This window comes from Platichthys flesus, chromosome 1, assembly GCF_949316205.1.
Source record: "Platichthys flesus chromosome 1, fPlaFle2.1, whole genome shotgun sequence".
NCBI classification, from domain to species: Eukaryota; Metazoa; Chordata; class Actinopteri; order Pleuronectiformes; family Pleuronectidae; genus Platichthys; species Platichthys flesus.
Window position 1 is genome coordinate 11,228,310 of NC_084945.1, and position 22,670 is coordinate 11,250,979.

Genomic DNA, 22,670 nt, shown 5'->3' on the forward strand with positions numbered 1-22,670 from the left:
AGCGTGAGCACCAGGAGCCGATTGGGGGTCAGGGACACGGTCAGTGTGGAGTTCCTCTTTGCCAGGTGGCATTTTCATATCCACTACACCAGCACCAAGAATTTAGTGTGGAGACAACATCTGGCTCCACAGCTGGAGAGTCAGTCAAAAAGAGGAGTCTATCTGGGCTTGTTCATTGTGTCCATTCATCTATACATTTAGAGATTTAGAAAATGTCTCCCAGATCCTTAAAAATGTTTTCCTTTTCAAAGTTTTTGTTAAGCAAAGCTGCATTTTAAAAACAAACAAAAAAAAAAGGGGGGGGGGGGGGGGGGGCTAACTCTTTCTTTTTTTTCTTCAGTAATGGCAATGTTGTAGTTTGTAATCCAAAGGGGGGCTTTCTACACACATGTGGGTTTGAGTCTTTTCAGGTTGTCCCGTTCTGAGAGTCTGTGGTCGGGTTCAGTCTGGGGGCAACAGGTCGTGAAGCCGGAACCGCTCCCGAACATGCGGACGCACATCCTCATCCTGACAAGGTCAGCGGGACGGAGCAAGATGACAGGAGGAGAATAAAAAAACAATTAGATTAGATTTACTGAAATGGTAAAACAGGAGTCTGATGTAGCTGGTGTTACAGGTCGTATATTTATAAGTGAAGAGTGAGACATCTTACCATCTCAACCAACTTCTCCAGGAAGGGCACAAGCTTCAGCAGCTCATTGTCATTCCTGTCCATGAACCAGCTCTCTATGGGAATCCCATTGGACAACTGAGGACAAGAGGAAATGTCATTACCTTCACATGAGAAACCAATGGGGGTTTGTTTGTGTGTTAGTTAGCAGGATTACAAAACTCTTGGATGTATTAGCATGAAACCTGGTGGATGTGCGCAGGATAGGTCAGAGAAGAACTTCCACAATTTTGGTGCAGATTCTGATCAGGGGGCAGATACAGGGTCTCTAGGGTCGTTCTAGTTTTCTATTTTAACTGACTGCAAAGTGCTTTCCCAGTGTGATTACAAAACTGACCCCAGAAATCTTTAAAAATGTTTCCATCTGTAATTGAATGGAAAGCCGCTTCAATTTATAAAACATAGTATTAGTTTTTAAGGGGAAAAAAGCTGAGAGGTTGCAACATATCTAATCAGACGAGGTGTTTGAAGAGTGATCTGGTTAAGAAACTGGTGTTAAAATTAAATCTGTCAGATTCAGTTCAGTGGGCTACATCAATTAATCAATGTTTGTTTTGTGGTAATTGATCAGAGGCACAAAGCGTCAGTGGAACAAGAAAACATGTTTCTTAAACCAAACCCCCCCAGTGTCGGGTTTTGTTTGGGTGGTCACCTGATAGGCGAAGGCTTGTGGTGAATTGTCAATGATGATGGTCTTTGACAGGTCTCTGCCTAAGATGTTGAGGTCCTTGATGTAGTTTCCCTGGACACAGACACAATGCTCGCGAAACAACCGGTGTCTATGGTTTCAGCCGGGAAGGAAAGGAAAGAGAAGAAGAAAAATTAATCAGGGCCACGGTCAGTGTGATCAATAATTCAGACAAACCACAACACTGACACCTCCACAGTGACACCTGCCAACGCCGCGGCTGTTTCCTGAGCTCTTTGTCTTTTCATTCAGCTTTGGTGTTGGTTGTCTTTTTATAAAAGATGAACTGAAAACACATCCTACCTCACTAGCTGCTTTTTAGGATCCAAGATGTTGAGCAGTTTGTCTGCATACACCTTTTTAGAGGCTGTAAAAAGGATGATCTACAAAAGAGAGAAGAGAATAAAGGTCAATTTATCTAATCTGATGTGATTCAATACATTTTTATAAACAGAGGAAGCCAGGTATTTATTTACCTCGTAGATTTGAGACATGCGTTCCAGAAACTCTCTGAAGAACGGCCTCAGTCGCACATACACCTGCACAGAACAGACGACAGGTTAGCAAACATTTAAGATCAACGTGTGACAAGTGTAGGACATGAGAGACTAGAGGAAAATTGAAGGCTATGAACTCTCCATCTTATCAGAACCGCTTTGTTGTGGTGTCTTTGCTTATTGGAAATACAACTGTGTCTATTTTTGGAAGCACACGTTCCTCGACATGATGCCTTTAACAATAATAACTTCAGCCCCCTCTAGTGGTATCACACTATAGGAAACCTTCTTGTGAGGCAGCACTTACCTGGTAAATGACATCCTGAAAGAGAACAGGAAAGGTAAGTGCTGCGTCCTCCAGTTCATTTAGACTGCAGTGAACCAACGTCTCATCCTGCAAAACAAAGAAGAAATATAACATTTTAACAATGAGAATAATAATAATATTAACATATATAAATCATTTATTTTGTACATTAACTGACCAGGTCTAGGACCAGCGAGAACTCCGGCGTGCTGCGCGTCTTCAGTGGTAAGGCTGGCTTACGGGTGAGCTGCTCTTCTGTCAGTGGAGGGACGTGTTTGATGAAGAAATACCTAAAAAACAAACATCACACAATTTGAGCCAATTAAAAAAATTACACCACAATATTGTAAGTTAAGCATAATATACATTTTATTAGCTTGGATTTCGAGTACCAAGAAGTACAGATACTTCTGACACTTCTGTTACATTTACTTGTTGTACACAGTGTACACAGTAGGGGAGTAACGATTCTGAAACTAATGATTGTTGCTCGCTCGACTTAAAATGATTGCGGGTGTTTTAAGTGGGGCCTAGTTATAGGACTAATCACTATATGACACTTTGGTGATATACTCACGGGTCAAAGACCTCCCAGTCTTCCTCATATGTCGCCTCTTGAGGTACTGCAGTCGGAGGACAGTCCACATAGGACATTTCTGGAACGGCGCCTGGAGCTTTGACCACAACAATAAAAAAATCAATAGAACAAAGAGATTGAGAAAAAGGAACAATGTAGTGAGATACACCAGAGCCCGCAGTTATAGCTTACGTCATTATAACCTCATCATGAATCAAAACTCTTTAATATTTCAGAGCCACCTGGTTTGAGCTGTGGTATCTACCTGTGAGAGGTGGAAGGTCCGCATCAGCAGCAAGCTCCCCCTCCCCTGCTGTGGGCGGAGCCTCTGGGATGTGGGGGGGCCGAAGAGGTGGCAGCTGTGGTACACTGGCGTAAAAGTTAGTGGTGGCACACAGTTCCGGTGTGGATATGGCCGTGCTGGTGGGCATCTCCACAGCTTGCTCTATTTCCAGCTGCTTGACGATCTCCTCGGCCTCCAGCGACTGGTCTGGAGAGTCAGAAGAGGCTGAAACACAAATAGGACGAGGAGACGTTTGAGCGACACAGCACGTAATAAACATACAAGTCGAAATGTGATCAAGCAGTAATAAACATTCCATGACTGAATAAACATTATGGTTACAGTCCCTGCTATAAAAAAATCTGGAGAACAGCATAATGGCCCATTGCTTCACATAAAACATTTTTTTGACATTATTTGGTGATCAAGATAGTAAAAGACAGCTCTTAATGAGAAAGAAACACACTACTGGGGCTTTGTATGTACTACAGGATTTTAAATATGTTCTGATAAAAGGCTACCTGGGGGCTTATTTACCGTTTTTAGCTGGTGAGAAGAAGTTGAAAACAGGAGAGAAGATGGTCCCGAGGAGGGTGGTTCTCTGGGGACTGGTGGGCAGCTCCACAGCCGTCGTTGTCTCCTCCAGACTGCCGTTGGGCTTCTCCTTACTCCTGTCATGATTGGTTGCCTCTGCCATGAAGAAGTAAGTGTTAACAGAGACAATTGGAAAATAAAGACAAGTAATTGCCAGGTAATCGCAGAGTACTTTTTTATTTTTGAGTGCTACTTACGGCCATTGATGGAGCCTCTCCTGCCGATAGTCCTGCGCGGGGAGTCGGTGGTCGTAGAGCTGATCAGGTTGTTGTCCACATCGCAGTGGAGGCGTGTCTTCTTAGCTGGGCTTTCCTTCTCCACCTACGAGAAAATAAATTACATTAAACAGTAGCTAGTTGTATTTAATAAGATAAATACATTGTGATGATTTCAAGCTGTTCCAAATAAAAACAAATGAAAGAAAAGTGATGCAAATATATCTTAATATTAATAGAGAATCCACCAGTGGCTGGTTGGAAGCTTAGGTTCCCTGATATGTGTCATGATGATTATCAAATCTTTGGCTACAAAGAAGAACATTGGGATAAACTACACAGAACACACTGACTGTTGCACCTTGGTACATAGTGATATTTGCATTGAATAAACAATACGAAGGGAAAAACTGTTGACTGTTGATACTATGTTGCTTATTTATGTATTTTAAAGTGGGTTTTTTTGCGTTCACATCATAGCACTACAATTCGCCAGACATTTCAAGCCACACCATTGACATGGTGCAGTTGGACACAGTGTGAGTTTATTATACTCATCTTGCACAGTACGAAACATAATGAATGTTCAACACCACTGGTATCAGTCTACATGGGCCTTGAGATATCAGTGTTAAGGTAGAAGGCTGGTGGAAAAGTAAAGGTTTTTTCCCTTGTAAGAGAGTTGACCAATAGAGGACGTAACAAAAAAAGACAGTCCTACAGGTCTTGAACAAAGACTTAACGAGGAAATGCAGGAAAACCATGAAATAACAAAATTGTGTTAATCAAAAATCCTGTGTGTCTTTCCAGAGGAAAAGTTCCCTTCAGCTGAGTTGACTTTTCCACTTGTTACTACCTCCTGTCCCTGCACACCAACTCCGCGAGCCAGAAGCTAAAATTAGACCCAAATCCGAGTTCTCAGACAAGCTGCTGCATTCCTCAAGACATTTGTTGGGAAGCATGACACTCTACACCACGAAACACTGTATTTAACTCAAGAGACCTGGAGAGCGTATGCTACACTGTTAGAAGAACGGTGCCAGAACAATTCCCACTGTTGAACTAAACAATTGTACTGGGAGGAACAAGTTCTTCAGGTACAACACTCCAGAGCCTCCAGAAGGGGCATCACGCTCATTTCTCCATTGAACTTAATTGATAAAGTAAGGCAGCTTGACATGATCGGTGAGGTAGTTACCTTAACAGCATTTCCTCTGATGAACTTCTTGATGGTGGAGAACAAGCCCCGCCCTCCGCTAGTAGGAGTGTCCTCTTCGACTTCTGAGTGCCTCCGCTTGGTCCTGGACAGGCGGCTCGCCACGCTGGGGTTCGGTTGCTGAGACGCCTTACGCATTCTCAGCCTCATTGTTTTAGCAGTCACATGAAAGGCTGTTTCGAAAAAACCCCACATCAGGAAAGACGACACATACAGAAAGAGGGAAAGAGAGAGAGAGCAAATTAACACAACTGTGCACAGTGAAGGAAACAAATAGAAGTAAACACTTGATTGCTCAAGTGGGAGAACAGGTTGTTCGAACAGTCGCGACTGTGTTAAAAAGGGATAAGTCTGTGGGGGTGTATCTGTTTGTACTGGAGTAGTACTGGTGAATTTTCTGTAGACATCTGGATGCATTCAAGATCCCATTTCACTTACATCACAGCGGATCACAGCAGCCACAGCTGGCTTTACTTCCATTTGTACAGTATAAAAAAAAAAGGAACGTACTACCTCGGACCTTACTTTACACACTAGTTATAAAAGCACTCCTTACTACTCGCTTTGTGCATGCAAGATCAATGGTTAAGTCAAAGTACAGATGCCAAAATAAAACCACTGATAAAGCTGTAAAATGTGGCTCATTTGAACCCAGAGTAATCTGCAAGAAATACTCTTTATTCTGCAGAGTGGAAGGATTTAATTGTTCAGCATTGTCCTCAAGTAAGTACAGGGAAAAGTAAAAACTATTCACAGGCAACTCAAATTGTCAGTGAAGCATGCCAGCTCCTCGCGCTTATGTAACAGCAGCTGGCTGAAAATGTGTCCGGACGTATCCGCAACCTGTCAGGAGCCCTACACACGCACAATAGCACACTCTGAATGTGATCCTGTACGTCCCATGTACTGAAAATGTCCTTCGCTACATCTGCTTTACATTTCCAGGGGGCGGATCCACGAACAAACCAGAGGTGCGAGTACTGTTGCTCAATCTCAGAGCAAAAAAAAAAAAAATACAAATACACCAAATTCATGGTAAAATTAAGGAACGGGCAGAAAGTTGTGACTGGATATATAAACTCAGTAAGAACATTTATGAGAGTAGATTTAATCATACAGCTCTTACAATATTTAAGTTTTCAAGGCCTTCTGAGATCATTCTATTTTTGATTAAAGAGGTGATAAATCCGGGGAGGAGTACAGATCCACATGGAGATGATGTGAGTTAGCAATTGTTTGCAAAGTGTGAAGATTTATAAACAAACTATCAGTGCCTTTGTGAGAAGCAATTGTGTCCATCATCTTCAGTATTTCAAGTTGTGAAAAACATTATAAAACAGCCTAGAAGACATTTTAACTGTTATGGTTAGAATTTTAATAACTTGCCTTGCTATGAGAGTAAACTTAAAATGCGCTGCAGTTAAAGTACTTCGAACTAGCGGTCCATAATACTTCTGCAATTCAGTGTTGTACTAATCACAATACTACTGTAGGAATGGAAAGTTGTGATTACATCCTGTGTAGGTTCAACACTTCTACTAATTCTCTTCATTCTTCCCTTTGGACCATGAAATACAGGAAAATAAGTGTTTTAATTATGAATAAGTCAGACGGGGAATGGTGAAAGTAACAGGGATACCTTTCAAACAACTTGTAAACATTAGTAAGTTTGTGGACGCCAGAGATGCGAACTCAGCTGCATTGGCATTTTAAATTTAAGCAGTGTTGCCGAATAAAGACCCCACAGGTTACACGGTGGGCACAGAACATCTGGGTTTCACTGATCTTTACTAAGATGCCTGTGTGTCTCAAGTCCCCGTGCGAGCGACCCTCGGCCGTGTTCTGCATGATAACACACGGTATCTGCCAAAACATCACCCACGAGCCGAGGATCGTGCTCACTGCCTGGAATGAGCGAGTGAGCGGGAAATAAGAACATGCCACAGAGACTGTACGAGGCAGCTAGCAAGACGCAGAGGAGAAGCCAGCGAGGCCCTTCACACAGCGGCACTTCCGCTCCGCAACAACAACCACCCCGGTGACCAGGGTGTCTTCAGACGTGGCCAACGCATAGCTCGTGATATTAGAAAACACACGTGTAAACACAGGACATGGACCAGTTGCTAAAAATCAAACCCCAAACCAACGTTGAACAAAATAAGAAGGCTACCAAGCGTTGCGGCTAACACGGTGATGCTAACTCTTCCTTAGTGAGCTACACGGGGGTCGTGTGAAGCGAGTCGAGGGTTCAGAAAAGTGAGAAAACTGCAGAGTCGCTTCCAACACTCTCCCGTTCGTCAAGTGTCACTCTGAGGCGTCGCGTTGTTGTTAAATCTCCACGACCAGGCGCTCGGCTAGCGTTAGCATTTAGACGAGGCAAGCCCCGAACATGCTAACGAGTTGCGAGCGAACCAGTGCGACATTGCGAGTTCTGGGGGAAATCAGATTAAAGACAATTCGTTTCTTTGAGGGACATCAATTGCGTGAGGGAGGTCACTGTCCGGTGTCATGTGTGCGTCTCTGTGAATCGTGAACAATTTTGTGTTTGTGGTGTTCGGAGCTCCTCAGATGTCGTCAATCAAAACAGCTAACAGACACAGTGTCGTTTTAAAATGTCACAGCGGTCTGAACAGTGTTAATGTGAGCCAACTGATATAAATGTGTTTGATTTCATTCAATGGTTTCAGTGCTTGAACACGAAGAACTCGGCACCAACTGGGAAGATGATAAATGGAGGGGACGGCGTTAGCTTGCTAACGGAGAGCTAGCAAACTTCAGTTAAGGAATGCCAGTCTAAACGCCGCTAGCCTCAGTGGAAGCTACGGGAGTTAGCATGTAGTTAGCTCGCGTCAACTGTTGATTTAAGAGGGAAAACAAACAGATGCTCTTCTTCTAATTTACAGCGATGTGACAAAGAGCCAAATGAAAACAAAATTAACCGATACATCGAGTCGACCGGTAATTAGCCAGGCTCCGGGGTAGGCCGTGTTTTAGCGGTGCGAACTTAGCTTAGCACGGCTAACTTAGCGTGAACCCAACCTAGCCTCCTGGTAAAACAGCTTCGGGCTAACAGATGTGCACGAGCGAGCGAGAGGAGGAAAATATTTATCCTGTCGTTTGCCAACATTACATAAACCGCAAGCCGAGGGAGACGAATGCACGACCAAGGTTAACGTGACTGACTTACTTTACGGTGCTCCGCGGCGTCCGGGGGTTACGACTCAACGCCGATCGACCATCACGACTGCGGCTCTGGTTGTTTTCGCGATCCGATCCCACTTTTTCGGTGTATCTGCTCAAGGGCCGTCTCTGAAATGACACACCGTTGTGTTACCGGGCGCCATTTCCCGCCTCTGCTCGGTCTATCAGAGGCAGATACCCGTATGGGACACAGACACACCCCCTTACCTCTCAAAAACACCAGTCGGCAAGCGAGAGGAAGAGCGCTCGTCTTTTCTTCCCCCGCGGCTGATTGATCCGTGTGCCGCTTCTTTTGTAAACAAACAGCACATGACGTCTTCTTCAACGAGATAACAATCGATTGATTTTAATAACATCCCAGCCGCTAATACTCAACAGATTCCTCCTTCTTACAGAGAATGAAAGAACAGGATGTTACAGAAAGAAACTAAAGGCATTCACGAGCTGGACACCCACGAAAGTCTTTGTCCTTAGGAAGCAGCCGAGTTTTCTTATTGTTGAAAAACTATCACCATTATAAACCTACGTTACCTGTTGTTTTCCACATCTACAATACCTCTAAAGCATGATCACAAGTGACAAATGACATGAAGCATCACCTTTAATAAAATTAAATTACATTCAATCTGCCTTTCCACGAGAAATCGGTGTACCTGGCTGCACAAACAGTACCGATTTCATGTTGACGGATTTCTCTAAGGAAGAGGACATCTCCTCAGTACAAATGGTAACAGCTCAACTACATTATGTACAAGAGACTTCATTAATGGAAGCATGTGTACAGTAAGTCAGTTCCATGTGTGCCCAGGTCATCTTTGCACACAGCGGAGGATACTATCAATTGCTCTAAGTATTGCTTATGCATCAATATTTTGCTTAGTTTGATTAATAAAAGGCTTTGACTGCATGCGATGGTATCATTAGGAAAGCAAAACAATGAGGAGCACTTTGGAGTGTCTGTCACAAAGAAAAGAAACTGATTTAATAGGCCATAAGCAGAGTCCTTGGCATTTGTAGAGTATTCCCATTCCTGAAAAGAAGAAGAAAAAAAAAGAAAAGAGGTCTTCACTGTAAAAGTCCCAAAGTTATGTTGAAAAGGCAGAAAGCCAAGTTAGTCTCTTTGATAAACAACTCAGGTGAAGAGTTTGTTTCTAGGACGTTAGAGCGACCTGTAAAGAAAAGTAGCAAAAACAAAACACAGTTTGACCTCGAAGTTCAGATGTGAGTCGTCAGGCCTCATTCAGACAAATCAGTCACGATCTGAGGCTGATATCAAGTAACAAAATGCAACAGTCAATGTACAGCATCTCATGTCTACTGTCGTAGAACCACTGGAAAATCAAGAGCAGCTCAGGACAATGCCATGTTCTTCTTCTTCTTCTTCATATCATGTTAAGTTATTCAGAATTAATTCATTAGTTGTAATGTCTGAGCGCATGACATTGAGGATGCACCATATAAATTCTTTAAACATACTGATGTTTAAGCTATCTTGTTGAGAGACCTTGGTTGTCGAGGAAGGCCTGAATATGTTTAATGAGCTACAGCTGCATGAGTTCCCACTCAAAGAATGTCAATAGCTTGATGTCTTTTTCCATAATCCACAGCCCGATCTCCCTGCATGTCACGATCATCGTCATCTGGAAAAAAGAAAAAGAGAAATGATATTAGAAATTCATAGAAACATTTACACTAAATGAAGTTTTGTAATCATACACCATCATCGCATCATAAAACAAATTATTATACATGAATCTTTAACTACAGTATGTCTTCTGCACGAGTCCAATCACATTAATAGCTGCACATTCAGAAATGGAATAGTATTAGATATACGTTTTTCCACTGTGTTGAATATACTGGTGCATATCTGGACTCCAGCTGATGTGCTGATTTTCAGCTTTACATCCATCTTTTCTTTTGTAAATAAAACTGATTCAGCAACAATGTATTTAGCCAAGAATCTATAGAAATATACATATAGTAGTGGGAGGAAACAGTTGCTACATCTATCTTGAAAATCATTAGTTTCCTTGTTGGTCATTGTAATAACAAGAGCATCCTCGAGTTTTTAAATCAGAGGCTGAACACAAACTGAACAGTTCAACATAAAATAAAAATGACAAATCATAGCCAATCACCAGGCAGAAATGGCAAATTGTTTTTTAAAAGATGGATGAAAACAAGATAGTACTGTCACACTCTAATCAAATATTAAAATTCTAATCCAAAAAGGTTATCAGGAATTCATGGGAAACAATCACAACAGGGGAAAAAATACACGGGCATGCATTTCAATATTTCAAGGAGAACACAGACACATTCACAAACACAGCGAGCTATATTTATCTACTGGTCTAGATGTGGGTCAGATGTTTGGTGGGCACAGACAGGTGGTAAAGCTAATAAGAAGCACAGGCAGGAGAGAAAATACGAAATGGCAGAATTATTCTCACAGAACCGTAAGTTGGTGGGTCAGGTTTTCCCTAAACGGAACAACTGGGATTGTTATTGTGTCTATACAATGTCAAATTACTAACACAATTCAGTTAGTCATCCCAAACTGCATGAATAGCAGCTCTGTTTTGACCCTGAAGGAGTTTGTCATAATTCTTGCATATCTATAGTTTATGATGGAATTCAAGGACCAAACTCAGGGTACTGTGAGCTACTCTAACTGTCAGGACAGATGCAGGGGGGGGCAGCAGCAGGACAGGGGTGGAGGGAAGGAGCAAGGGCGGAATGGAGGATACACATCTGAACAGGCAGTCCAGTCCCCCAGCCTGGCTCACCTTGGACGTCTTCCTCCCCACCATCACCATCCTCTTCCTCATTGTAGGCCAGCTCGGCCTGCTTGTCAGCCTCATACTCACCCACGTTCCCATCATCCCCATTGTAGTCCGCCAGCTTAGAGCCGTGTTGCGGATCTACTGGGGACTCGTTCTCATCAAAGAACCGGCCTGCAGGAGGCAGAGAAGGGCCTCATCAGGAAGGGAGGGAAAGCGAAGGCAGTTGAAGGGAGACAGGGAGGAATACTGCATAGTAAATGCATGAAGGAATAAGTGATTGTATGTAGAATGTGATAAAAGATAAGGGGGGTGAAGTAAAGTGAATGGATACACAGATATAAAAAAAGACGAGTCTTTCAGAAAAGAAAAGGAAACGAAAGTCAATCATGGATTGAGTGGAAACAAAAGGAGTTCCCTAGCAGCACTAATCTAATTATTGGTTTAATCATCTCTACAATCCAACCAACCAATCAATCAATCAAATACAATGGTGCTGCATTAATCCTATTATATGTTGACTTTTTGTTGCTACTGTGAGGAGTGTTGATCCCAATCATTACAAGCAAGTTCGGGGTTATTTTGAGTTTAAAATGCTATTTAATAAGCTATAAAACCAGTAGTTTGTACGTGTGTAAGTATAAAACTAAATAAATAATAGACTATAAGTCATAAATCTATATTTTACTCCCACTCCCCACTTATAAAACTCTAATTTTAATTGAAGGGACACCAGAAAAGTCAAATTAATTTTTCTATAAGATGTCATTTTAGATGGATCTTGTCACACGGATGTTTCATGTTACTGAGAAGTTTGGATTTAATTAGTTATTTGATGCTATATAAACGGGGTGAAATATCGTGATTGAACGCCGAGACACTCGTGATTGGTTAAGCACTAGGATCAATGCGAGCAGTCTGTGTTCTTAACTTATGTTATGGTTTTGTTTTTAATGTTTCGTTTGGACATCAGGAAGAGTAGTTGATCCTTGGCATCAACTGATGGAAAATCTAATAAAATCATAGGCTTTTGTTGCCGCACAGATTTGAGATGTCCCTCTTGATCGCGGGAGCACTTGGTGGGACTAGAGATGCAATGAGCCCGGGCAGCATCTTAACGCTGCTCGTGTTTACTAAGTCCCAGACACTGACAGAAATGAGACATCTGGTGGGTATAAATTTACCATAATGGGATGCAAGGATTAAGTGATCAGATGCAGAAGATTTGTGAAAAAAAAACAAAACGAGTATGCAGTGAGTTTTTTTTTTTAACAACAGAGCTGCAGAGGATGAGATGGACGTGTGAAGGAGATGAAAGAACCAAACATTTGAAAACAGGGAGAATAAAAAGCAGCAGAGCAAAGCAGAAGCCAGGCAGCAGGAAAGGATCAACTGGGAGTCGGCTGTGTGTCATTTGTCTGGACTCTCTCTCTCACTCACTCATTCATTACAAGACTTGCATTCAGACGCTCAGATATAGAAATCTAACCCTGAACATGTCTTTTGTGGAAGTAAGTGTGTAACCGGCTAGCGATGGGCTACATTCACAGATATCACAACACCACAATTGTGTTTTACCCTCTGAGTTGACACATATTAGAGAGAGCTGAGAGGCAGCACAAAGGCAGAGCGAACAAAAACAGCCTTGGTTTGACCAATTCTTTTTACTCATACTTATTCTAATCAATAATCACCAGTCGATGAGTTAATAAAATATTTATCCCTCCATCTACCACATCTCAAGTCAGTTACTTTATTCTCTGTGTCTGTGGAGGAACACTCACTTTGACGGTGATGTACTGGCTCTGCTGCGACTTGGTCTTTTGGGTGGTGAGGCTGGACGTGCTTGGGCGCCTGGGCCGGGTTGGGGGGCAGTGCGAGACCCCTCAAGTGTTCGCTGTTACCTTTGACATTATCTGGAGCTGAAAGGAAGACAAACTTAGGTGGTGCTCTATGTAGAAATCTACTGAGCGACAACATGACAACAACGATCAAGGAAAATGAATGCCTTTTAAATATTCCTGATTATTGTTGTAAATGAAAACATTTGGAAAATAATTGTTTGCTGTGGGAGAAACATAATTGAATCGAGTAAAACTGTATTTCTGTGAGGTCTGAGAGTTATTACAATTCATATGAATCATATGGTCCTGGTGCCTGCTGTACCTCGAAGTTGTCTTTGCTCTTCTCCCAGCTCGTCTGCCTTGATACCTGCCTTGTTGTCCTCTTCAAACACTATTGGTTTGTCCGCCTGTTTCATGATGTTTGGAGGTGCAGCCACTACAGCTTGGACCTCCACCCTGTCCTGCTGCAGCCCGGGCTGGTCCAGAGACAGGCCCTGGACTCCAGGGCCGTCAGCTGCCCCAACGCCAGGTCCGGCACCGGCACCCACAACCGCATCAGGGGCCTCGTCGTGCTTCTTAGGGACGGCTGGCTTCTTCAAGGCTGAATAAAAAATGAGTGAGAAATTGAGGTCCACTTTGACTGCTTTGTGTTTTAGTTGCCACAGCAATAGAAATATCTAGGCAGTTTTTGAACTATGACATCACAGAACAGCTTTTTTACTGGCTAAGTAATGCTTTTGTTTTGTCTGTCTTATAGCAGGATTACACAAAAACTACATACATTAAAACTATACGTAGAAGATGGAGTAATCCATAAAATGTTGGTGTATTTTCAGTGTATTTAACAGTGAGATGGAGTTTTTTCCCCTCTTTCAGGGCCCTTCTAGTTTTCTTACACATTGTCACGTACAGTGACATACACAAAGGACCCTGACAAAGCACTAAGCACAGCAGAAATGAACTGGGGCAGCTTGTCAGTTATTTTTCTCAGGTTTCTCTTTAATATAATACATTTAAGCTAGTTAACGTTTGTGTTTTTGAAGATCAATCTGTGCCAAAGCTCAGTGTTAGCCGTTTGTTGTCCCCTCAACAAGTTGCAGACTCAAATTATTCGGCAGCAGATTTGTGAGTCTACGTTGGTATTATTTTTTAACTTCACCTTGCTCTGCCAAAACTTTGCATTTGTCAACCTGAAAAGTGCAGTTGTAACTTTAGGTCCAATGCTTACCGAACTGCACATCATCGATTTTTCCCACCTCACTGTCTTCAATACCAGGCATGCCGGCATCACTGCCAGGCTTCCCCATCTCTTCTGTAACAGAGGAGAGGGAACATCAAATATTGAATATACACGTAAGCACAAAGCAACAGATAGAAACATCGTGAGCGGTAAAGCCTCACTCGACTCATCACACCCACTGTACCTTTTAAATCGTCACTGTCATGCCGGTTAGTGGCCACAGTATGGCGCTCTCCAACCATCTCAACGCCAGGTGCTCCATCGGCATGTCTCCCTGCCAATATACCCTTTTGGCTGATAATCACACTCTGAAGGAATGTCAAAAGAAAACAAAAAAATTGAGAGAAGAATTAATATAATTAATAGAGTGTAGCTGCAACTGTCACTACGTGTGCTAAAAAAAATCTAAAAGTAATGAAAAATGTTGCATCAATTAGAGTTGCACGATGACGATATGTCAAGTAAACATAAACAGTCCCTGGCTACTGACCCAGAGACCAGGAGAAGGTACACAGCCAGGAGAAGGTACATGGCCTGGCCACAGCGCCATCAAGTCTGAGGCAGAAACCAGGGAGCGATGCACAGCTCCACTAAGTCCACTTACAGTGTTAATGTGGGTCTTTTTAAAAATGGTTGACCTTGAAAAGTAATTTTCCCCAAGTTTTAGCGGCTCTGTCAGTATCCTCTCATGTCTCTGTCATTCGCCCTGCGTCAAACAAAACGGAGCACCGCCAATCTCAAGTTTGACGTGTGTCAGATCACATCGTTTGTGTGTGTGAGAGAGCGAGAGAGAGTCTTATCAATGTGCAAAAAGTGATCACTAGCCACTCATTCAAATTCTCAGTTTTTTCTCTAATCTGTTGATAACGCGTTGATGATAGATTTTCGATGTATTGTGCAGCCCTTGCATAAATGCATTTCCACTTAAGGACATGGGGGCTCCTCAGGCTCAACCTTTTAATATTAACTTAAAAGTGTTCGTCAAGATTTCATCAGCACTCACCTGTCTTAGCTTTAAGGCTTCTTGCTCCAGAGTCTTCTTGGATTCTTCATACTCATTTTTCAGTTGTGCAATCTGACGTCCACACTGTAAACTAGTTAACACATATTTCTCATGAGTTCAACTCTGGTTATCTGAAATCTTTTTAACACCAAACTAAAACTGATATCTGTATCACCTTATTGAAATATCGATGAGAATAAATCGGAAAAAATTTACCTGGAACCAAAATGAGCAATCACCCATCATCTCTCGATTAAAGTCAATATTCAACTGAACATCGGTCATAATAATGTTTAGCTTAAGAAGTAAACGTGACTGAGACCCTGTCTCAGTTGTTTGAAGTAGGGAAAACTCTGACCGAAGTCATTTCACCGACAGGAGGTTGTAAAGCTTTAAATACCTCTCGTACTCAAGTTTTCTTTCCAACGTGGTGCTATTTTTCTTCACTTCTCTCAGCTGCTCCTCCTGTTTTATGAACTCCTGCTTCAGCTCCTTTAACTGCTCTGTTCACCGAAACACAAACAGATACACACAATAGTTTGAAGAGGTTAAGTTCATGTCTGATTAATGCATTACAAATTTCAACAGACGCATTGGATGTTTTTACAAGAGGGTCTGAGAGTGCCCTCTGCTGGTCAGACAAGGCTGAAGTCCTCTTACCTTCCAGCCTCTGGATTTCTGTAATTTGGGATGTGACTTCACTCTGCAGTCTCATCTGAAGAGAGGAAAACAAAGGCTCAGCAATTAGGAGGGAATTCTGACTCTTCTTCTACAAGCTGTTGAAGAGATGTGCAACAGGTTCTCTAAATAATGAACAAAGTCAGGCGGAGCAGGTTTGCCCTGTTTTCGAAAGTACTACTGCGAAAAGGAAACAGCGACAGGGTTCATGTAGATGGTGGAAAATGAAGTATCTGATTTCATTTAACTGAGCAGATGCCTTTAACATTCAAAAAGTTTCGTTTTTTGTAAGCCGATATTCATTTTATAACTAACTTAGTAACCAGGAAAACCACCTCATAGAAATAGCTCTGTAATGAACAGCGATAATGCGAAACTTAACACACTAACCTGGATCCCAATCCTATTCTCAAATACAAGTGAACAACATTTTACCATTAATGTCTCCTGAATGTGACAAGTGTTGCTCTGAGAATCATGAGCAAATCTTCCCTGAAACTTGATGTTTGTTTCAACACTGTGTTGAGTCTTTTGAAAAGCCTTATTTGAAGAAGTATTAGCACCTTTGGAAAAAAACTATAAGCTGCATGCCGACAAGTGGTCCAATAAACCTGGTCAAACAGAAACCGCCCAGCACAAAGAAAAGCAGACACGGATGCAGTGAAGCAGCGCTGACGTTACTTGTCAACATATACCAAACGTTCTTATGGGGCCATTGGAAATAAACTGTGGGAACAGAAATGAAAAGACATTTGTCCAACCACTGTATGTCTTAGTGCAGATAAACAGATACAACAGAGGCATAGAGAATATTAACTTGATCAGAGACTATTTGAGAGGGACGACCAGGTTTTGCCGGAAAAATGAAAGACTGGAATATCTATACTTTCAAACATTCAGCCAGACCAGGGATTGGTCATCTTTGGATGTATTGCTGAGACCTTTGAGCTGCTGTAAATGCAGACATGCACTGTGTTATGGTAATAACTTGTTCTCCTGATTTGGAATTTACTGCCCCACCCTGCTATGTGCATTGGCTCTGGAGATGTTGTCTATTATACATATATAAAAACTGTGTCTGCATTAACCAAATGCTCAGGGTATGTGTGAGAGACTTAAGCGACCTTTACTGAGTTGTTACTCCACATTCATCAGGAATCTGACCTGCGTGGCTGAACGGGTGTGGTGCATCACTCCATTATTGTATTCATGTTGCCGTACCTTGCTCCCAACATCTTAATATCTTGACTTATGAGAGAGCTTTTCTGTTATTTTGTCTGACAGTATGTTGTGTCAATACATTTTGTGAATGTAAAAAATTAAAACTGTAAATAAAGTATTCAAAAAGACTGTAAAACCTGCACAAATGATTAATGGCTTTCCCTGAGAGCCTGCTGAAATTGAACAGCTACACAGACGACAACACAGCCAGACTGTTTGCACACTGTATGAAGATCTATAAGCTTCTATGATTCATTCTAGCACCTAATGGCTACAAGAGCCCATATACTGTACTGTGTGGAAGCCATTTAAAACTCCACTGTCACTATTTCCTCTGCATTGCAGGCCTCTCACTGTCTGTAGTTGCCTCTGTGTTGAAACAGGGTTTGGCTGTTGACAAAAGAAAGGAGTGGAACAACGGCTACGTGGACTATCTCGATCTTAATTACCGACATGAGAACCCGGATACTAGAGTTACTATCAATAGACAAAAGGAGCTTACAGTCATCGTATGTAAGCATGTCACCGGCTATACTCTGCTCAAAGAAACTCTCTAAGGTTTTTAATGCTTCAAGAAAAAAAATGTATATCTGCCATGAGAGACTGAAGTGTTGAAACTTAATAAAAATGGTCTCTAATATTTGTCAGTTTGTTAAAGTTTAGAAATTACAGACACGAGAGACAGCTAAACAGTTTATTTTCTTGTCTCATTAAGGCTGAACATCCATAAAAAAAAGTAGTTTTACACAAATCAAACGGAGGGTTTTAATATCAGTCAAGTAGCAAGCATATCCACCGTCCCATTTCAACTAGTAAGTTGTTCACTGAGTAACGAGAGTGACTTCAGAAAGCTGAGAGGACGTTTGAAAAATAAATGTGGAGCAGAACCAAGACCTTCTTCCAACCTGAGGTCACTGCAAATTATCTTGTAAATACACTGTGCTGTCATCTCTGTGGACCTCTCCAAGTCATTTTACACAGGTGATTATTACCTATTATGTATATTTACTTTTTTATTATAGACAAATGATATAACTTTGGTTTATGTTTAAGTGCATGTGCCTGGTTTCTGATTTAAGTGTCATTCAGCAATTTATATTGATTGTATTATTTCATCTTTAACCAACTGCTTTGAACATTTGTACACTGATGACCTGCAACAGTCATTTCTGCAAACTGTACTGAACCATCCTACACTGGATAAGACTGTACATGCAGCATGTTTATGGTATTTAGAGGAGGAGGTATTGGTTGCAAGAACTTAAAATGTTCCTCCGTAAAATGATCCATTTGTTGAGAGTAACAGAATAAAAATACACTGATTTTTGGAAAGCAATAAACTCCCATTCAAATATCATTTCAATGATCTCATCAGGACTTTTGGACAAAGCCTTTCCTTAAAACTCTAGAGGGGTGGTTTTTCCTAATCTTATGTAGAAATAGGATAATGTGATTTATAGGCAAGACACTGCTTCCACTCTAATGTCCTTGGATGCTGTTTATCAGTCAGCCCTCCGGGTTTATCACTGGAGAGCTTCAAGGATCCATCACTACATCCTGCATGGAAACGTTTGCGGTTTTCTCTATCTGATAGACATTTGTGTTTGTTTATCTACAAGGCTCTTATTAGGAAGCTGCCCTTTCATATTACTTTTATGTTTGAATCATGTGCTCTGGATCATATCAAAGTCAGTCTCATGGCCGGCTCACTCTGGAAGTCGTACACGTCTGCATTGACATGGGCAGATCAGCTTGAGGTTTCTGAGCTCTGACCACCGTGAACTCTTCACAAAGCACCAGAAAGATCTATTCAATGTATGATACATGACCAAAAACCATTCAGCTTCTGTTTCTAACTGGTTTAACCTTTGTAAATGTTTCTCATATTTTCATTAACTGTATCTATATATAGTTGCTTTATAATCTGTGTGCTTTAGTGTGATTTTAAAATGTTGCTCAACATCATTGAAAATGAAGACCAGCCCTCAATGACTTCATGAGTTTAGGCAATAAACGGCTATTTTAGTGTTCAACTACATTTGCCAATTCATGATCTAACCGTCTCGCACAGTGGAGCTGCTTGTGATTGTGCACACAGGCATAACGTTATCCTCTCTGACTAGTTAAAGTGATATATGTCGCGACTCCTGGGACGCCATGTGGACACTGGAGACCAGCAGTGGTTTGTCCATGATTCTAAACCGAGAATGGGACAAAGATAAACAAATGTGGGCCTGTCCAAGAGAAATAAGAAAAAGTCAGACTGGATGCAAATGAGATGAAAACGACCCCCTCATGTGTTGTATTAACGTCTGCCAGGGCAGCTGGGCACACACCAGTCAATGCTCATAGGGTGCTGGGACACAAAAGACAGTGGATTGCTGGCCGGGGCCACCGTGCAGGACAAAAGATGGGAACAGCCTTGTGGGGCATACAGAGGAGCAATACATAAAGTCTGTGAAATGTGTAAAAATGTGCTTAAGAAATGAATCAATATTAATTCAATGTGGCTTTTCCTAGCAAATGCAATCATATCTTTAATTTACCATATAAAGTGTCAGAAGACAGATGGGAGGAATGTAAAGAAATGTGGATTTTATACAGCTCGGCTAAAGAGTAAGATTTTTTAGTTAACATAACAAGTTCTGTGTGGAATAACCAGCCAGCCTCATTTCCTAATTTAGGCAAATCAAGTCTTTTGAACTTAAAGACATAAGTGGTTAAGATGTGAAGGTTCAGTGAAACACCATGACCATTCCATTTTCTCCAAAACCTAAAGTGATATTGAAACACTTGTGAGATATTTGAACTATGACTCTGTATATAAACCCAACGTTAGTGGAACAGACCTCAGGTGTAAGTGGTGCCGAGGTGGATAAAACTGTCCAGATGAATGAGTTTCCGACTGAGGTCTTGAGTTGCATTTATCTTCTGCCACTAGCTACCACACACACACAATTCGATATGAACCATGTTCTCTTTATAAGAAGGATAATTTTCCTTATTTTTAACAGATCAATGAGCTAAAACCCTCAATCCATCATGAGTTACCTCTGTCTTTTATCCCTGTGACACAGAATATGGAGATAACAGTAATATAATAAAGATATGAGAATGAGGAGACATAACTTGCTATTACAATTTTGTCTTTTCCTACCTGCATGAAGGCTATATAATAAGGACCATGCTTTGCCATTGTATCCTGTACTATTTGCCCTCCACACAAAATTCAAATACTGATTAAACTTTAACATGCGTACTACTAGGTAATTATTTACAGTTTATGAATTTAATGATAAACCCTAACCCAGAATTGTAAGCAGAAATATATCTGATGTGGATCAATAGACAGCAGGAAAGAGATGATGGATGGAATAATCAATTTAGAAATTATATTTCAGCCAGTTTGGTTAACATCAAATCAGTCCATACTGATGATCCTCACAATGAATATCTTCTTTATGAGCAGAGAAACCTTTTATAAGTCTGATGTCGATCAGTAATGAAAAATATATGTTTGAACAATGTATAAGTATGATATTGATTTAACCTTTGGTATGTTCCTATTAATTAAATAGTATAATGTTACTGTTAAGAAGTATTAATATAGTTTCATTGCCCAGCTCTTCATTGATTCAAATATGAAAGTCACTTAGTTAGTGTCACCTATTTTATGTTTTATTCTTGCACTGTTTTCACCCTTACAACTGCTGCACCCTAATTGTAAAAGCTATGTTTGTTCAGCTTCAGTTATCTATCTATTCATCTGTATTTATATTTGGCTTCAAAACTCACCACTCCCCTGTCTTTAAATCCTCTTACACTTAAAATATTTGTACTGGCAAATCTCCATTAGCACAAACGTCTTTACAGTGACAGCTTTCTGGTCGTTCTGGTGGCTGGACTGTCATCTCACTGTAGAGAACTTATTCTTGACCTTTGATTGTTCTCATGCTCTTGTGTTTGCCTGATTTGTGTGATACCGGAAGACTAAATATCCCTCGGGATCAATACAGTATTTATCGATCTATCAAACTTTGTCTGTGGAAGTCTGTGGACACTCCACTCGCATGCTTGGATCGTCGGGTTGCACTCTCAACATTTCCCCAACATGTCAGACATTAGAGACCCCGCTCCACCATACCCAGGCGGATCCGTACCTTCTCGTTCTCGCACTTCTTGATGAGCGCCTCCCGGGCCTGCAGCTTGCCCTCCATGACGCTGTAGTCTCCATCCTTCTGGTCGATCTGCTTCCTGTGTGCCTCCACCTGCACCATCAGCTCCGTGTTGCGCTTCTCCAGCCGACTTCGCGCCGCGTCCGTGCGCTTCACCTGCGTCTGCACCTCGGCCAGCTCGTCCAGCAGACGGCCGTGCTTGCTGGACACCGTCCAGTAGTTGAACGACAGCACACCGATGATCACCATGAGGAAGATGAGGATGAAGGACGGGAGGCGGCCTCCCCGTCGGTTTGCGCCAAACCCAACCATCCCCACTGAAAATACCCTGTACCGTAACCCTGTGTCGTTGCCGCAGCCTCCGGAGCCCAGCGAGCGCGCTACTCTCCCGGTGTCGAGCACATCCGTCTACGTGACATGCCGAGTGTATATGCGGCGAAACACAAACACTACACCCAGACAGGCGTGAAGCTGGACGACATGTCAACCGAGCCTCTCTCTCCTTCCTCCTTCCGCACACTGGGCATACCCCGCCGCTCCGTCCTGTGTCAGCGGGGGAAAAACGCCCGCGGGGACGTGGCCTAGCTCAGCTGGCAACGTTACACACGGCAGGAGAGACGTGGACAGCGACGCGGCTCCGCGGCTCCGTGGCACCGAGCGAGCGCACACACACACACACTCCACACAGTTAGCTGAGCGACGGTACCATCCAGCTAACGCTCGTCTTCGTGTGTCTCCCTGCAGGGTTATATTAACACGTGTGGCTCCGTTACACACAAACCACCCCGCGGCTGGTTCTCGTGTCAGAACTGCGGTTTGGTGTTAGCTACCAACATGTCCGGCTAACCAGCAGCTAGCTATAGCAACGGTGGATGCAACAACACAACCAGCCTCAGCCCCACGACCACAAGCTGTGTCTGTCTTCCTGTGCGGGACGAAAACACTCGCTGCTGCGCAATGGACCAAATCCTGCAAATCCCCGGGCAGCAGGTTTTAAATCATGATCTCCATGAGCCGCTCAGACACTAGGCGAGATTTATGCGCTATGTGAAACTATAGCTGCAGCCGCTGTCTGCCACTTCCGCCATGGAGGCGAACATACATTTCAAAATAAATATACTAGAAATTCACGTGTTTAGCAGCAAAGATTAAGTGTGTTGTTGCATTCTTTTGGCGTGAAGGCTCAAAGTCTACACATCTTTTTTTAGTAATCTAAAACCAGCGTCATCGTGGTGAGAGCGCTAAAGCCGTAACTAAATGTAATATTAATAAAGCCAAAATAAAAAAAACAAATACCGGAAGTAAGGTGTTGGCTGGAATAAGTAAATTTCCATTCATAGTGAAATGAGGATCTAGATTTAATCTGTTTACGATTAGGATATTAGGTAAATGTTGTCAAACCTGAAATAAAAAAATGAAAAATGCATCATCAGGGCAAAACAATTTTTTACTTCCTGTTTAACACAGGTCGCTGC

At 42.1% G+C, this 22,670-nt stretch overlaps 2 protein-coding genes across 4 annotated transcripts; both read right to left on the bottom strand.

Moving 5' to 3' along the window:
- Window positions 1-310: 310 nt before the first annotated feature.
- ctdspl2b (CTD (carboxy-terminal domain, RNA polymerase II, polypeptide A) small phosphatase like 2b) lies at window positions 311-8,401 on the bottom strand. The gene is made up of 13 exons (XM_062384472.1): window positions 8,235-8,401; window positions 5,030-5,220; window positions 3,814-3,937; window positions 3,560-3,712; window positions 3,005-3,247; window positions 2,740-2,836; window positions 2,341-2,452; window positions 2,163-2,249; window positions 1,835-1,897; window positions 1,662-1,741; window positions 1,323-1,449; window positions 653-748; window positions 311-507 (listed from the first exon to the last, which is right to left on the bottom strand). Exons 2-13 carry the CDS (start codon window positions 5,195-5,197, stop codon window positions 442-444), a joined length of 1,416 nt encoding a protein of 471 aa, XP_062240456.1. The 5' UTR covers window positions 5,198-5,220; window positions 8,235-8,401; the 3' UTR covers window positions 311-441.
- A 430-nt stretch (window positions 8,402-8,831) lies between these two features.
- On the bottom strand, window positions 8,832-22,272 carry golm2 (golgi membrane protein 2). Of its 3 annotated transcripts, none has more exons than XM_062384625.1 (10): window positions 21,181-22,272; window positions 15,782-15,836; window positions 15,531-15,624; window positions 15,122-15,212; window positions 14,303-14,426; window positions 14,107-14,190; window positions 13,201-13,479; window positions 12,819-12,956; window positions 11,041-11,208; window positions 8,832-9,888 (listed from the first exon to the last, which is right to left on the bottom strand). In XM_062384625.1, exons 1-10 carry the CDS (start codon window positions 21,505-21,507, stop codon window positions 9,812-9,814), a joined length of 1,437 nt encoding a protein of 478 aa, XP_062240609.1. In that variant the 5' UTR covers window positions 21,508-22,272; the 3' UTR covers window positions 8,832-9,811. The 3 variants fall into 3 exon arrangements, with proteins under 3 accessions (XP_062240609.1, XP_062240552.1, XP_062240618.1); XM_062384568.1 differs by having other exon boundaries at window positions 15,522-15,624; window positions 21,181-22,271; XM_062384634.1 differs by lacking the exon at window positions 11,041-11,208 and having other exon boundaries at window positions 15,522-15,624; window positions 21,181-22,270.
- Window positions 22,273-22,670: the final 398 nt, after the last annotated feature.